Source organism: Dreissena polymorpha, chromosome 11 (assembly GCF_020536995.1).
Source record: "Dreissena polymorpha isolate Duluth1 chromosome 11, UMN_Dpol_1.0, whole genome shotgun sequence".
Classification (NCBI taxonomy): Eukaryota; Metazoa; Mollusca; class Bivalvia; order Myida; family Dreissenidae; genus Dreissena; species Dreissena polymorpha.
In genome coordinates this window covers 36,339,447-36,357,878 of record NC_068365.1, presented here as the reverse complement: position 1 = coordinate 36,357,878, position 18,432 = coordinate 36,339,447, and the positions used below count along the sequence as shown (strand labels likewise).

General features: G+C 34.5%; 1 protein-coding gene across 5 annotated transcripts in view; it reads left to right on the top strand.

Moving 5' to 3' along the window:
* The first annotated feature begins 1,309 nt into the window (after window positions 1-1,309).
* The window catches only part of LOC127850854 (cytochrome P450 1A2-like), a 43,271-nt gene continuing 26,148 nt past the window's right edge, over window positions 1,310-18,432 (top strand). The window contains exons 1-7 of one of the 5 annotated variants that reach the window (XM_052384195.1): window positions 1,310-1,329; window positions 3,370-3,952; window positions 6,654-6,866; window positions 7,591-7,714; window positions 8,264-8,523; window positions 9,294-9,421; window positions 9,800-10,192. In XM_052384195.1, the coding sequence (XP_052240155.1) occupies window positions 3,476-3,952; window positions 6,654-6,866; window positions 7,591-7,714; window positions 8,264-8,523; window positions 9,294-9,421; window positions 9,800-10,007 (1,410 nt within the window). In that variant the 5' untranslated portion in view covers window positions 1,310-1,329; window positions 3,370-3,475 and the 3' untranslated portion in view covers window positions 10,008-10,192. Of the gene's footprint in view, window positions 1,330-2,039; window positions 2,076-3,369; window positions 3,953-6,653; window positions 6,867-7,590; window positions 7,715-8,263; window positions 8,524-9,293; window positions 9,422-9,799; window positions 10,193-18,432 lie in introns of those variants that run through there. The other 4 variants (XM_052384194.1, XM_052384196.1, XM_052384197.1 and 1 more) reach the window with 4 other exon arrangements.

Here is an 18,432-nt window from a genome sequence, read left to right as displayed (position 1 = left end):
ACATGCATACTGCTTTTTCTTGATTCTAGGTAAGAACTTATTTTTATTTTGCATATTTAGAGTTACTTTTCTTTAAAACAATTTCAACAGTATGGTGAAACAATTTTGAACTTGTGTAAATGTATTGATAGACATTCTTTTCTAAAATTTGCTTTTTATACACGTAACTTAATCTTTATTATTAAACCATAAACGACTTTAGTAAACTATTTGCAATTTAATTTAATGATGTGCGCACTTTTGAATATTTGCAATGTTAGTTTAATTTGTCATATAAAAATGATACCTTTATTATTACTGATAAAGTGTACTCTATTATAAACAATAAAAAGGCAATAAATTGTTTAAAATGAACGTAATTAAACATAATTTAGTAAAATCTACACCGCAAACAGTACTGCCATGTCTTTTAAAGAAGGTATTATACAACTTGTGGATAGCATTATGGTACACTACAATATCTCTATCGTAAATGTTAATTAGTAATACAATCGAATGTCGAACATTTGAATTGCAATTCTTTTATCACGATAAGTTGAAGTAAATTATAAATTAAAAAACAGTTGCATATTTGATGTATATATATTTGTAACGCTATATACTGACTTTCACACCAGAGTCATGAAAAGTCTATTTCTTCCTTCTACTATTAATCTATTTATAGAAATAAGCCTGTATCAATTACTATTGTCATGGTTCTCGAGATTCGTATATTTCGTATAATTCGTATAACTGCGTTCACAATTTACAACAAAATTACTTTTCTGAGAATTGTCTGATAAGTTGATGAAACTCAAATCATTCGATAATTGTTAAAATACTAACGCTCCTTGTTCATTTGCATCTGATTTTTTAAAGTAACGTCTTCGTTTCGAAATAATGCATTTCAAACCCAATTAGGTCTAAATTCCAAAAGGACACATCCAGCGTGTCTTTCAAACGGCACATTTATCTATGTGTTCATCTTGTGTAGAAAAATACATCTTCGTTTAAACTATGTGGCATGCACATTTGTGAATTTCGGTTTTAACAGTGTCAGCATAATGCAGACTCATGCTCGGAATGACATACTAAACTTTGAAATACACACGTGCAGGTACTCGAATACTCGCATTATGAACAACATTATACAATACAAGTATCATTTTGCATTTATACAAAGAACACGGGGTTGTCACGCAATTAGATGATAAAAGCGTTAATGCGCTTTATACTACACAACCAGCATTTAATTCGGTGTTTTAATAAATTGTGATAGTCGAGAAGATTATGTTAACATAAATTTAATTCGTCTGTTTTCACTGGGATCGTAAAGCATGCAGAACAAGAGTAAGTATTCCATTTCGTTCGTGTGTACATTACTAGATTTGTGGATGGAAAAAAATAATACAGACTCAATATACAAAATTCAATGTTCTGTGTTATTTGGTTAACTGTTTTGCAACTCACAGACACTGTATCGTAAACACTTTATAATTTATGTCAGATTAATTTAACTATATATATATATATATATATATATATATATATAGTTATTTATTTATTTATTTATTTATATATAATGTATATGTGTAGGCTAAGAGCTTGTATAAGCTTTAATGCTGAAATAAATGTTGTTATTGTTGTTGTTGTTGTTGTATATAGATTAATTGTAAATTTCACTTGTATTTATAATAGAAGTAAACGTTACAAAATCTATTCGAATTAACCATCAATCTCGGTGTTTCAAGTTCTATAAGTATATGAATGGTTCATTTAAAATCTTTAAATGTGCATGCGGATTTGTCAATATCCGTACGCACCAAAATATTTCACTCGATGTACACAATAATTTCGATAATGAACAAAAGATATTGAGAAAACAATCTTATTTCATGTCTCGAACAAATCAACAACCTGTCAGTGGCTGTGTTAAATTACCACGAGGCTATCGGTTAAGGTCGATTTGTGGTTATCCTTTAGATGAATATCTCGGTATACAGGTGTCTTTAATATCCGTGTCATTAATGCGCGATATTTTTTTTATACATTAAGAATCAGGATCGGGATTTTTAAGGAATATTCACAAGGAACAGGTTAATATGTTTACATATGTCAAATATCCTTATTCTTATTCCGATAACTATTCTTCTTGTCTTTTTCTTCATTTTCTTATATTTATTAGTGAAATGTTAGGGAAATATTTTCGGTTTTTATTGTAAATTTTTGTTGGTGCAAGTACTTAAAATAGTTCCTGCTGTTACTATTTCACATAAACGGATTAATACAATGTACACTCGGTATGATGCACAAAAGACATACTTAAGTATACTGAATTGTACTCCGGGTACGGAAATATACTAAAACCAACCAGTTTCTTCAGTTTTAACTTTTTTTTAACTTTCTATGTTATCTATTTGTGCAAAATTGTTGAATTGATAAAAGTCGTCATGTATGTAATTTGTATATATTAAGTGGAATTCTTAACTGCGATAATCTCTTATAATTACAATTTGGAATGGCAATATACATTTGACATTTTGTAATTATTTGTATTGTAGTAACCATGTATGTATATTGATTAGACTTAAATAAAGATATACTACTACTACCAGGAATTCTATCGCTAAATTGGTCGTTTTCGGTTGTTGTTGTTATTTTTGTTTCAAATTAATTCTGTTCATATTTAAGTCAATATTTGAAAAATTGGCCTCTATATCTTCAAAACCCATAATAAAAAAAGAAAGTTGTGGCAGGTTTTGTTCAAAGAGAATTTTGTTTCTTATTCCGTAGCGCGTTTAACGACACTGAATTTTTGGTGGGAATAAACCATTGGTACGTTAAAGTAATACCCGAGCCGACCATAACCGATCGCGCCATTAGCTCTATTACGATCGTTCAAAGCTTGTTTGTGCACAGTTTGAATTATGATGTTTTTATTGTTCAATTTAACCAACATGTTAAAATTTACATACACCTGCTTACATACTATGGATATCTAACTTATTCTGCAATCAGATTTGAAAATCGGTCAACAACACATCAAATAATCCGATCTAAGTCTCAATCTCTTGATCGTATCGCAAGTTAATTAGCCTCGCCAATTAGCCTACAGCAGTAGTCTACACAGTTATTAGCATATTGTTGATTTTATCAGCTCAATACACGGGTTATTGGCTACTGTACATCGGACGGCTACCCAAATTACTTATAACTTTGTTTATTACATTTTTTTTTAAATAATTTGAGTTCTTTAATATTTTCATGTGTAAACTTTTTTGTACTGTATTAATTTGCAGTTACTAGTTGTGCTCGTACTAACACACGTACTTAAATAAATATGTTCAACCTTTTGTTCGCTTAAATTTTGCTTTTATGTACACATTTCAGATTAAACGGCATATGTCCATTCAAATACCCCGATATCAGTAACGGCGACGACAAACAGCGCCAGGGCAAAGATATATCAGCGGGGAAACTGATCGGTTCCGGTACCATGACGTCACCTCCGGGACCACGGGGTCTGCCCGTGTTTGGACAGGCGTTCAATCTCGATAAGGACCACATGCACCTCACGTTTATGGAATGGCAGAAACGATATGGTGACCTGTTCATGTTCAAAATCATGGGCCAGGATTTCCTGGTGGTCAGCCACCCAGACATCCTCCGGAAGTTGTTTGACACGTGCGAACACGCGAAGGCTTTCAACGACAGAGCACGTGGCTTTATGAGTAAATACGTTATACACAATTCCAAAGACATATTGTTCAGGAATATGGACGAGAAGCAGCAATATCTGAAGACGAAAGCTTTGGACTATTTCGAGAACCAGTTGGTCGAAGAAAAGTGGTTCTACAGCGCCGTAGCTGAGGAGATGCGGTCGCTGGTGTCCGAAATGGAGTGTCTCGTGGACAAGGAAGTGGACATCGTACGGATCATGGACACAATGGTCATCAAAATCATGGGCCTACTGGTAATGTATAATGTTATGTTTCTATATCGTATATGAAGTCTTTATGCTGGAAGCTGTAGTTCATGGAAATCGTCGTTGTACGATAACTGAAACAATTCCAAGATAAATACATAGAAGTTAATACTGCAGCGGACAAACCGAAACACTTTAATGATTATCGCTTAAACTTCGAAATTAAATATAAAAAAAGCTTTTTTTAATAACCCTTATTCGTAACCAGTTCATATACAAACAACAATACTCCGTATTATCAGCATTTCAATCCAGCCCCATATCATGTTTTTAGAGCAGGCGGATAAATCTACACTTATCGTGCGCAATAAGAGAATAACTAAATTTAATATTTGTTGTGAACTGAAAAGATGACAGAGCGATATGAGTATTCTTTAGAATGAATTTGAGAAAGTTTGCATCGGTCGAGCGTATGCATTTACTTATAGGCATTCTGAACTGACATTGGCACATGCAATCAAAGATGGTTATAGGACAATGATAAAGCAAAATAACCACAAGCGATTAATCTCTTTACAAGAATAAATACTCGAATAGTTAGCTTTTCACCTACGCGTAACCTTACACCGTAGTCGTTAACTTGTTTTCGGAATGAAGGGCTTGCTTTCTAATGTTGAATGGATCTACCCTTTCACGGTGATCGGTATGCATATCCCGATAGCTGTCAGATTGTGGTTTTAACATAATATGTGCATGTGGCTAAACCCCGGGGCTAAACTTTTTAAAGGTGTCTTTCGGTCAAAACTTTTCATACAAGGTTGAAGCTTAAAAGCATCCGTAAATATTAAATATTAAATATATATATGCCGTCCTTGTCGTTGTTGTGCGAATAGCTTAAGTAATACTAGCAGCAACAGCAGCACCAGTACCAGCAGCAGCAACAGCCGTATTATTAATGTTATGGTGAAATGCACATCTGGGCCGATGATCCGATGTACGTGTTAATGGTTTTATACACGTTTCTAGTGGTAACTGTATACTGTTGACACCTTCTTCATTATAGTTTTTTTACATGGACGCGCACACGGATAAATATCTTTAAATACCTGTGCAGCTATCGTTTTTCGCGGAAGTTTGTTACTCCTCTTTTCTTGTATTTTGTGCGAATTCGTTGTATTGACATCGATACCGACTAGCCCAAAATATTTATGTGAAAGGTGTGCATATTGAGATGGTACAACCACTCGAGGTTTATATGCAACAGTGCGATATTCAGTATCTTTAAGTATCAGTATATGCCCTACAGGACATTAAATCAACTTGTTAAAGAGAAAAAACTAGCAAGAGGTTAATCGTCTGACATAATGAATGGCGAGAAATTGGATTTTTGTCCTTCTAGCAGTATATTGTTATAATCAATCGTAATGCAAATATCGTTATGTTTTGTGTGTAAAATTTAAAGGGGAAGAAGAGATTGTATCCATTTAAACAGAATTATGAATAACAATCTCTTCTTTTCCTTTCAATTTTTCACAATTTTACATAACTTACGCTTGCATATCGTTTAAGAGTTTTGACAGTTTTAGAGTTTAATACATGACAAACAACAACGCAATGAAGGTACTTTTAGTAATACACTATATTACTCGCTGATAAAGACGAAGATAAAACGTTACGTTGTGAAGATACCCAACACAAAACAAAATCAACTGTCTGGAAGCTGAGTGTTGCATAGTACTCCTTTTATTTATTTTATTTATATTTATAAAAATATGTTTAAGTATAAAAAGAAAAAAATTCAATAAATGGCTATTTTTTTTCTGTTTTTCTACCCGAGTACACTTACAGTTTATTAATTGTCAATCTTTTCAGTGATGGAAGAAGTCGCCAATCATAACAAATAAATAGCAAATAAATATAATGTATATTTCTCTACTATCACTTTATACTACCAATGCTCAGTTTGAGCAATTATCATCTCTAACAAAAACATTTCCGCGTTTTTGTTCTCACGCGACTTCACATATTGATATGTCATAACATGTTTTGTTCACAAGGGTATTGCTAATATCAAGGATGATCAAATGAAGTCTAATGTGAATATTTTGTGTAAGGGGCGCAGTTAATGACTAAAGTCTTCATTAAGTTTATGACGCAAAAGTTGCAAAAGATCGATTGAAGAGCATTCTCTAAATTTACATAAAGTGGGCGATTCTGTAGATATAATTATTCATTTTATTTATGGTTAACCGCATTTCCCGTTTACTCGTTTATGTTATTTTATTTTACCTTACCCATATGTTTTCACAGCGATTCTGTTGCATTCTGTTTATCTCCCTTGCAATTGAATAATAGCATACTATCATATTAACAAGTAAAGTTTCTATATGTGGCCTCTATACGCAATCGAAAACTTTATTGGACCTATTTAAAGACACAAAGCCTGACCCCGTGTTCACAAAGCATTTTTTTTGCAATCGAAAATCGATTTTGCTTGTCATTGAAAATGGATTTCCATTGTAGTTGATAGGCAAAATGAAATTCGATGTCAGTTAAAATCGATTTGCGATTGCAAAATCGTTTTGTTAACACGTGACCTGGTTCCTCCTATTTAATAAACTCACAAGTGTTTTTTTTATGCCCAACGCTTTCCTTATCTTACTCGTGCATTTCGAGGTGAGATCAAAATTATCGATCAAGCGAACTTAACATTCAACTAAGCTAACAGTCAATCCTTTTTTAAATTAAGTTGACCGGAAATCGTATCACGGTGTCTAGCAGAGAATTCGAGTCCCTCTCCGGCTTTATAAAGCCCGCTAACGAAATGGCCAAGGTTAAGAACCACTCTACGCTTACGAAGTTGCCGATGCTTCGCAAGATACCAGGTAACCTCAAAAACCTGTACGACACACTCGAGGCCAGGAAAAAGGATTTACGAGATTGCTTCCTCGGAACGACAGAGGTAGGATACGTCCACGTATGTGATACACACGAACAACGCAACGACGTAAATGTTGCCATATTCAATAATAAGTTTCACTAATATCTGTCTGAGAACATATTTCACTGCATAAATGCAGGTATCGGACATATTTATACATCAAGTAAATTTAACCTACAATACATTGTTTTCTTATTTACTTTAGCAAACTCTATAAAATGATTTTGTGTTGTCATATTTAATGATACTTGTTCAGACGACACTAGCCATGTATACAATAATTTTCACAAGAACGTAGTGCCTTGTAAAAGTAGCCTCTCATATGATCGTCGTAGTGCGGCGTGGTATGCATGTTAAAAAGAATCGTAGCTAATTCACGCTTTTCGCTCAAAGCAGAAAGCTTTTATTGCATAACCAGCGTTTGTTCCTAGTTGTCTTCATAAGGTATCTGTTTGCATTATATGTTGTCTTGTCATGTAAGCGCAGTGACTGATACACACGCTTCTCACACGATTCCAACTCATGGCGCATATGGATTTGATTGTCCGTGGGTGTTTTCTCCGCTTACTTTGGATACCCATTCCACAGCACAAAACAACTCCTTAATTAAATGTATTGTAAAAACAAAACATGGAAATTGCATATTTACTTCAAATATCGTCTCATGTTTTCTATAATGAATGCGCTTCATAGTCGAAATGACTTAATTATCTTAAACATGTAAACACATACATCTGTCTTGCAGCAGGGCAAGCGAGGCCTCGTGTTCATGTTGAGGAGTCTGCGCGTTACTATGGAGATGGAGGACGGAGAGTCCTGGATAGACAATGACTTCATCATGGGCGTGGTCATGGACCTCATACCGGCAGGTAACGCAATGGTTCTAAACTACTGACAAAGAGCCTTTAATTAATAAACGTTACGATCTCCACTGCAAATAGTAATTTAATATCAATATCTTCCTGAAATATAGGTATCTATACAAAACAAAGGAATTATATACAATAACTTGAATAAACTCATCATATGCGTCAGTGCTTGTTTAAATTGTAGAACGATGTTTAGTAAGACGGATAACAGATCGCGACTACGAATAAGGAAAATATTCAAAAAAATCTTCGTTAAACACATCAATGTAATCGCTTATGTAAATTTTATTGGTCAACATTTCATGTTCAGATAACTTTAGAGATTAAAATATGCTGTTGTCATGGAAACTAGAGCGGACGTTCTGTTGTTTTAAATTTTGTTTCAATGTCCACATATATTCACCACGTAATATTCATAGTTAACACTGATGATTGAAAGTAGTTTTACCATGAGGAACACAATTTATTTTAGATTTGTATATTTGTCATCGGATTTGCATACACACATGTAAATAAACACATATAATGTTATTTATGTTCTTGTTTCAGCTATTGTGCCGTTACAGAACACCATCTCCGTCTTATTCCTGGTACTCGTGCATAACCCAGAGGTTCAAAACAAAATACGCGAACAGGTTACGTTGCTTAAAGCAGACGTTACCATCGACGACATCCGGAAGTTACCGTACATCGAGGCGTGCATTCTGGAGCTCAAGCGCTTCCATACGCCACTCCCGGTGTCCGCTCGACACTGCAACCGCTCTGGGAACGCCGTGTTTGAGAAATATAGCATACCGAAAAATACAGAGGTATGCGTAAGCCTTTTGTAGGCATTTAGATAAAAGTAGAGTATTATATTTAATAGCGGCTGTTGATATCGTATTATACAAACTGTTCTTCTTTCAATGACATCCGATATTTCTTAAGGACCACAATTGCATATTTGACACTACGAATGATAAGCGAATAATGCAGTAGAACACCTCTTTTAACCTTTGCTGATGTGATGTAGTGGATATTGAGAGTTTACAAATCTATATGATTATTAATTATATATCCATACAGATACATGTACTTTTTAAACAGATAATTTTACTATAAAACTCAAGCGTCTGCATACGAAGTCCGTTATAAGCTTGAAATCGGTTTCTGTTTATAATGTGGCGAGGGGTGGACATACGTTCTTTTGATAAGCACTTACTGAGATGTGAACTTATTACGATCGCGTCTTTCCGAAACACGTGATTTGTATTTGTTTGTGTTAATGTACCGTGTTCAATCGAGAGTGTTTCAATCAGCCTTACGAAACGCGAAGGTTTAGTCAGTAAACAAAGATAGATATATAAATTAAAATCATGGTTACCAGTAATTAAATTGAAGTGTAAAACTTTTGAACAATCTGTTCAGTCTCTTGATCGACACCGCCGTGTATGCACTTATTACATATTTCAACATAGTCTGCACCCTTTAGAGCGTTCATTTAACACTACTGCAGAAAGATGTGGAGAAATGAACATTGTTAATAAGGTTTCATAAAAACGAACATTTAATAAAACAGTGCGAACGTTTGTCGTTTCAGATCTTTTCCAACTTGTTCGGAATTCACCACGACGAGAGGTTCTTTGACGATCCCTGGTCGTTTAGGCCGGAACGCTTCATGGCTGAAGATGGCTCTCGAGTAGGGCCCGAACACCCTGTCATGAAAAAGTAAGCTTTAATGCTCTTTTGTTTATGTATGTCATGTGTTATTTACCTTAAAGTTTGCGCGTTTCCGTTGTTTTACCTGTTGTCTGATTTCTTTTTTGTTTATTTAAAAATGCCAGCGTGTGTCTGTTACAATAACCAGGTTGATAAAACTTACCAGGTAAATCTTATTTCGATGAGTATTGAAAGGAGTACATAAGAATGTTACACCGGAAGTCACCACTTCGAAATGATTCTATTTTGCTTGCAAACTCATGACATGAAGTAATTGAATCTTTATTAAATAAAACGCATTAATTAAAATGTCCTCATTTGTTCTTAACGTTTCAGTCAAACACACGTAAAGCATCAAATATAAACATCTTAATATCTTCTTTATAGCATGGTGGTCACGGGAGTGGGTCCCAGACGGTGTCTCGGCTCCACGTTTTCGGAGAAAGTCATTTTTCTTGTGGTTACCATTCTCCTGAAATATTTTCGAATATGCCCAAACATACAACAAGAGCTCCCACCCTGCGACCCCAAAAAGTTCACTTCCGGCGTTGTGACGAAGGCGCCTGATTTCAACTGCGTATTTCAGCTTGCGTGATGAAGCAATTGCGTTTCCTTTTAGTTTTAATTCTAAAAGGATCTTTTTATCAATGTTAAAATGACATATACAAGGAGAATGCAATCTGTACCTGCACTTACATTATATTTATAAGTGTTATAAAAATTAAACTGTAATTGTCTACCAACATATACAATATGTAATAAAAGTAGAGTTAAATAGTATCTAAGAAATATTTCTTTGAATGTTTTAAACAGTACATACACCAGCATGTTTATATTTGAATACAAATGTATTCAATAGAAATTAAAAACAAAACAATTATTGTATATTGGTGTTTTTTTCAACACATAATCATTACATCAACACGAAGAGGGATCTTTAACTCTTATAACATGCATTACATTAAAATATTATGCCTGCTTGTACTTAACAAGCACATTTTTTCCCCACAACTCTCTTATCAGTTTTCAACATTTTGCTTCTATATTCAATATTTAAAATGAATTATATACATAAACGGAGAAAGCTCAACTATTAATATAAAATACCGTTGTAATTTGAAATACAATGATCTTTTTTACATTGAAATATGTATCTGTCCACTTCAAGACATATCACGTACGTTTTTTGCTTGGTTCTACCTAACATAAATATCCTGCATACTAGTTTGACATACAATTCGATAACTTTAAGTTAGCAAGTATTAGATTTTTTTTATAATTTAGCAATAAAAGGATGAACATGAGTTTCTGCACATTGTTTACACAAATTTGGATTGATATCTTTAATAATTTCACTGTGTACATGATCTATGACAAAGTCGGTACATGAGCGTTTACAAATCGGCTCCACACTAACATATTGTTTTCTTAATAGTTTGTTAATCTGTTGGAGTCACAAACGTGTGCTTTCGTGATATGTGCTTTGATTTTTTTCATTTTAAAACAACCAGAATATTTCATTGTTCCAGGAATATTACAATCTCATTAAATAAAAACCTTATGTTTAACTGGTACGCAGTGAAAGGCATAGCAGAGTCAGACTATGTACCGTTTTTCTTGAAACTTGTGCTTACGAACGTTAAGTTCAGCCGTCGAAAGGACACCAATGTTACAATCACAAATATTTTGGACAACACCATTTCCGTATGCATATTGGCATAAACATTAGCAGGAACGCATTGTGTACACACCGGTCTTACTGACAATAACGAAGTGACGTCACCATCTATCTATAGAATGGCAGGAACGAGATTTAAGGGACCTTTTCACGTTTTGTTAAATTAAAATAATTAATATGTTTCAGATTTGCAAATTTTCGTTATAGCTATGATATTTGCGAGGAAACAGTAATACTGAACATTTATCATGCTCTAAAATATTCATTAGATGCATTATTTGACGATTTAAAAACCTGAAAATTATAAAGCGTTACAAACGTGAAACGATTGAATAATTTTGAGAGTTCAAGAAATATTGCGTTATCGTTATATTTTGTGACATGACGCGGATCGCGTATATTAGGTTTTGTTAAAAATACGTCACGAAGACAAACTCGTATTGTAATTTAATGACAATCCCCGAGTTACCATATCTCTACGACCTATATGACCCCCGGGGGGTAACTTCCTATATACGAGTATATAGGGGTGTGCCGATTTTATGGGGCGTGTTTCTCGATTTAAATTATAAATATGGTTATGGTTTTGAGCATCTAAGTATAGATATGGGTATTGAAATCAGAAATTTGCTTGTATATAAATGCATATAGATTTGAAAGTATCAGTATCAAAATGGGTCCGTGTACATACCGTCTTTTCCTTTTTCGTTTTGCATTCGACAACACGAAACACGAAAATAAACGCATATTAGTTCATATTCCGATTTTCTTATAACCGAAACAAATACAAAAAACAAAGAACAAATCGACTTATTTATATCGTTTTTCGTTTTACTAATTACATAACAAAACACGAAACGTGTATGTCTATTTCTTATTTCGTTTAAATTTAAATTACAAAAAATTCAATATTTGAAAATTGAAACAAAGCGCCTGCTCTCATTTATCGTTCTTGATTTGATAAAACGATACACGGAAAACGGAAAACGAGGGGCGCTGCGCAGCTTTATTTGGATGATAACTCATGATAAATCTTAGTGCGAAGTTTCCACCCTTTGAAACTATTATTTTGAATAATAAAATGTTCACTATTACATGTATTATAGAGAAAGAATAGACGAGTCTTGGCACAGCTCTTTTCGACTAGTCTAATGGATAATGAATAGATCAACAGTAAAGTTATATAACGATACCAATATAAATGCCTGCTTTTGTTTCAAGTCATTGGATTTGATTTAATGTATAAAATGCAATACAATAAGCATTGCACAATAAAATATCTTTGTTCGGCGTAGCCTTTCTCTTCAAGTAATAAACAACAATCGAATTATTTACTACACTGTATTCATATCTGTTTAAGAAATGAAATAAAAATCCACATTATTGCTAAACATATACACATGTACATTCAATTAGTATGGTGAATTATTCCTAAGAGCATGCACGGCCTCATAAAGCCCTGTCATGGCACATCGTGTGCCGTCCTGGCTCATACACTTCGGGTAACTGGCTGGCGGTGGGCTCTCATACCAGGTGTCCATGCAGTTCTTGCATCGAACCGGTGATTTGCAACAAGTTTCAAATGTAGAGTGCGACACTGGTCCTGAATGTAACAATTTATGTTGTTATAAAGCTATCGGTTCACGCACTGAGATCTTTTTATATTTTATCAGCATGTTTATATTTGGTGCTCCCTTTATAGAATAACGAAAATTTGCTTATAACAATTATAAAATTATTTAAAACTCTTTGCGAGAACACATCATTCAAATAACAGAAAAATCAACGCTAAGTATAGAACATTATGTCAATGGATTTTATTTTATAAGTTACATCTCTGACGTTGCTACAAACTTATTTATTTATTTTTAATAATGTTTTTGTTTGGTGTACAGATTTTGTCCAATTTGTGAAGGACTGTTAAAATGAACTTGATGTGTATAAAACGAATGAAATATACACTTTTCGACTAATAAATGTACTTTAACAGATCATGCAATCGAACGCTTGATGGCGCGCTCCTCATATATATCATTGACTCAGCAAATCATACACGTATTGTTACAAATGTAAACACTTTTCTATAATGGCATTCGAGTTTCATTTAAGGAGACAACCGAGGTCTTAAACGGAACATTTCAACGAGTGCAAGTAGATTCTATAGGCGTGACGCATGATATTCGCCTTCTTTAAGTAACGTAACGTTTAAAGGAAAAAAGATTAAGCGGCGTTATAATATCATTGGAATGTACATATCTTGTTAGAAATAACTTAATCTTGGGCGCTCTTTCAGGAACATTAAATATGTTGTTTAATAAGTTGTTAAATTGGTACATTTATTAATTATATTTAAGTTAATTTCATTTTCTTCAAGCGCAAAGCGGTTTCATATAAGGTGTTTGGTTATAACTCTTGTTTTAGAGCTAAAATCACTAGACATATCACAATGCAGTTGTTAAATTCACCATGTATTTGTTATGAATCGAATGAATTGGAAATTATATATTAGACACCTTGAACTTTACCGTTCCATAAGATTAAAATATTTTTTATATTATATTTATTCTCCTTTCGTCCTGTTCTTTCTTTTAATAGTGGCTGTATTAATACAACTCTGACATTCTATTATGTAAGGTGACGTTAAAAGTAAAACATAGGGACATTTTAGCAGCCGCCGCCGATTATTGTGTCTTTTAAATGTCATGCGGGTCTAACGGATAATAAAAATAGGTATACGGGACTCAGGGGACGGGGTATTGCAGCTCTTAAAATGTAAGGACCCCCCCCCCATGATAATAGGATTAAAACGAGTTGTTGTGTTTTGTAAAATAAGTACTGAATTTACATAGGATAGGGGCAATGAACAAGAAGTGTCATAAGAGGCTAATTATAGCCCTATCTAATCGGCTGGATCGGCATGAAATACCGGTACGTTGGAAAACCTTTCGATGTCAAGATTATGATCATTTCAAATTGGAAAAAAACAATACTTGGAAAAACAACTGAAAATATCCACGTCTCTGTCCCTTACGGGCGTGTCTTTACCGCCACGAAAAAAAGCACTTAGGAAGCCATGCTGATGGAAATAAGTGATTAAGTCTTATGTAAGGGAGAAAAATACGCGAAAAAAGCCACTAATGAGTTACCTCCCCAAGACAGCAGCACATCCCGCAAACGCCACTTGTTTTTCGTATACCGTTCTTTCAAACTAAGAACAGTAAACGGGATCAAACAATCCGTTCCAATTTTCAAACATTTATTTTTGTTATATGATTTGAAACGAAATATGAACAGGGGAATCAATTTCGTTTTTTGTTTTATAATAAGTACAACAAAAAACTATATAAAGAAGTTAATTTTGTTTTCGTATTTTGTTTAAGTTTCGGTTATTAGAAAATCGGAATATGAACTTATATGCGTTGATTTTCGTGTTTCGTTGTTTCGAATGTTAAACGAAGTAGGATAGGACGGTATATACACGGACCAAAATGGGTATGATATAAGTCATTCTTGTTTATAAGGCCACTGCAAATTGATTAGTTGGTCTACGGATTTTTGTGAAAAAAAGTTGGAGAGGCGAGCGAAATAAAAATACAAATAATTTTTTTTGAAAGCAGGACAATTTTCGAGCAAGCGAAGAGCGAAGAATAAAAAAATCACATTTCGATAGAAAAATATTGCATTAACAAGAGATACAGGTTTAAGCAGCTATACATTCAAATAAATTCTTATACAAAGAAAAGAATCTTTGTACAAACAAGCAATACTATATCTATGAGTTACATATTTTTCAAATAAAAATGCACTAAAATTAGGTTTCAGCACTTAAACTTTAAAATGTAGAACACAAGTCTAAAGCTAGTGTTTTCATATCAGGAAAAGCATTACTTGTAAGTTTTAATTAAACATCTTCTAATGCAATTAGTAACATAATGTTTACATTTTTATATTGAATAACTCTTCCATGAAGATTCTGCGCTGTTATATGAATTTTCAGCCGTTAAAGCTTCCGATATGATTTCATGTCGGAACGATGCTACAGCAAATTGACGTTAAACGATACGAGGTCGATGTATATCGACCTCATATTTATAGCAGTAAGTTGCATATGACCTTTGACCAAGAAATATAGCCATATCTTTGAAGTGAGGGACACATATCTACCTACTGCTGCTTATATTTGTTCGCAGTTTTCAATAGTGAAAGCTGTGAAATAGTATACCATGTTGCAAGCTGTGAAAAGGTACACCATGTTGCAATAGCACTTGAAGAGGGACAATCATCAAAATGATAATAACAGACAGTCGGACAAAGGCCATGCATATAATCCATTGTCGATACCTTATTTTAAAAGGGGCACGTCGATGGCTAGTGCGGTATTGTATTTTTCTGAAATAAATGTATCATTACAAAGAACTTTTTTGATGTTTCTAAAATACACGGACCTAGCAGCAAAACATGTTCCGTCAACCATATAAAATTAAAACATTGTCCCTATGACTCTTTTAGAACTAGCCTTTAACGATTTTATGTTTATTTTTTGTTCACATAAAATTGTGTTATAGGAAAAACTTGCCTATAATAGGAAAATACCGTCCATATGCCCATTTAATGAAGAAAATGCATAAAAAACTTACGTCATGTTTCGGTACATAGGTATCTGCAGATAGTGGCATGTTCGAACGTGAACTAACACATTCAAATAAGTCACAGAACGAAGCAGATGTATTTATATTTATAAGGGTTGACTGCAGCAACTTTTCACTGCAATTTGTTAAAACTGTCACGCAGGAAGCCATTTTTCTGGTTGTCTCGATCGAAACTTCGAGCGAATACAGTTATCGATTAAAAAGGTTACGAAACACTATATTTTGCATTCATATTCAGCGTCAAAATAGTTTTTGCGAGAATGCTTTTTTCTTTTTTCACAAATTAAAAAAAAACCCACATGCTCTATGGTTACAGAAGGACACAAAAATGAGTGCGAGCGGTAAAAAAAATGTTATTTTTTTCCATTTTGAAAAAATAGGTGCAGCAAATCCGACGACCAACGAATCAATTTGGAGTGGCCTAAATGGGTATCAAAAAGTAAATTTCAGTAGCGGGAAAGATATAATAGCAAATTCAATAAGTATACTGTATTGATATGAAAGAGATTAAAATTCTAGTATGAAATGTGTCCAGTTTATCAAACTTCTTGTAATGAAATGGGTCCACTCTGTCGATGGTATCGTATACAAATGGGTTTGCTTTTTAAATTATCTTCAAAATGGGTCTACTTTATCAGAGCTCCGGTATAAAAATAGGTCACATTTCGGAAGTTTCAGCGGGACACCCCTACCCTAAAATTTGGGAAGTTAACCCCCCCCCCGGGTATATAACCTATTACATTCACTAATTCCCTAAATATTGTACAAGTTAAGAACGAGGTTGTGACGTCACAAATATATGACCTCACAACTGATAATACAACCTGTTTTGTCTCTTGACTATTATTTTGTTAAATATACGTCACGAAGACAAACTCGTATTGTAATTTAATGACAATTAAATAACATATACATAATGCCATAGTAGTGAGTAAATTTTTTACAGTTTAAACAGCAGTAACTTTAATTTCTAAGTGCAAAATAGTTTGCAAAGAAAATAAAGCGAAAATAGTTAAAATAAAATAAACAATAGTCATGCAAGGTATACAACTCTCACACAAAATTATAAATGTCAATCCAGTGGTTTTTCCCCTTACAAAGCCTTACTATAATGAGTGTAACAAACTCTCAAAAGTCAATTTTTCAAGTTTAACAGCTCTCATGATTTAAAAACCCTGCTGTGAAATCTTGTGGAGGCTTGGAATGCACATAGTGCGCAAAGAACACTTCAGAATTATTCCATCGACCGACTGTGCGAACAATTTCCGGATCGACATGATTCTCCACAGCAGTAATGGCTCCAGTAGGGCGAAATGACTTAGCGGAGTAACCCTGACCTTCTAAACCTGCCAGTCTGATCCCGTCCTCAAGTACTTTAGCGATCGCGAAGAGGACCGAAAGTTGCCCTTAAAGATATTAATACTGGACCACTCGGTGGTCTGTGCACACTAGTCCTAGCCATGTAAACTTCAAGAGCACTAGCTTGGTCTAACTTACCTACCCTCTTGGCAGTACTACCTCAAACCAAGTACGACTAGTATACTTTTTTATTCCAACAAATGTGAATTTGGCCTCATTGTCCCGAAACTCGACCTGATTACTATTAAAACAAATCTGCTCAACATGATCAGCACTTGCCATTTGTGCATTGGGAGCCACATCAGATGGGCGTAACATAAGTGCGAGGGCCAAAAGTACAATAGCCTTAAAGCGTAATAACTTTATTTCTATGGCATCATTCTCAGGCCATGACAAAAATAAACTGTGGAAATTCTGAATTGGCATAACTTTAGACCTACACATGGGCGCAACAGTGGTGCTCGACTCAACCAGGTCAGTGACAAGTAGTTTTATATCAGAACTGTTAAATGTCTCTAAAGGGCCCACTAAAGCGTATAAGTGTCATAAGGCAGATAGAGGAGTCCTAAGTACTGAATTAGGCCTGTCGGACCCATCTGATATCTCTCACAGGAAGTCCGCCAAAAGAGCAGTGCTCTCTGGTGGAAACCTAAACTGACACTTACTACAAAAAGGAGCACATTTAGCAAGAGCATTGTTGTATGATTAAAGAGTACCTTAAGCTAAACAAAACTGCAATCTGTTCACCGACTCAACTGACCAACCTTTATGTATCAAACTTTTCCGCCATAAATCCTCCAAGCATATACTTTCCATGAACGATTTCTGCACGGTTCTGGCACCGGCCCCATGGCTCGAAATGCCAACGGACTCTTCGGGATTTGTTATGGAGGCGCAATAGACATTGTCAAAAGACGGCGAAACCACGTTTGAGCTGTCCAAAGTGGGGCTATTACTGTTGCAAATGCTTTTGCGTCTGTATTACATCTAGCACCCGAGGTATCAAACAAAATGGAGCGTTCACATAATTGTTTTCTTGCGCCCAGTTGTTATGTGCAAAAGCATCCACCCTTTCTGAAAGAGATTCACAGAATTGACTGTTGAATCTTGGGAGCTGGGTGTTTTGGCAGTGCGCAAACCGGTCTATTGTATGCTTGCCGAATAGAGTATCTATATACCGATACATTGCTGGATGCAACATCCAGTTGTGTTTGTCCGGAGTTCTGGACCAGCCGTCGGCGGCTGTATTCATTTTCCCCGCAATGTCTTCGGCCCAATACCCAAAAGGCTTACACAATAGGGTTTACTATTTATCTCTTCAATAAATCCTAATG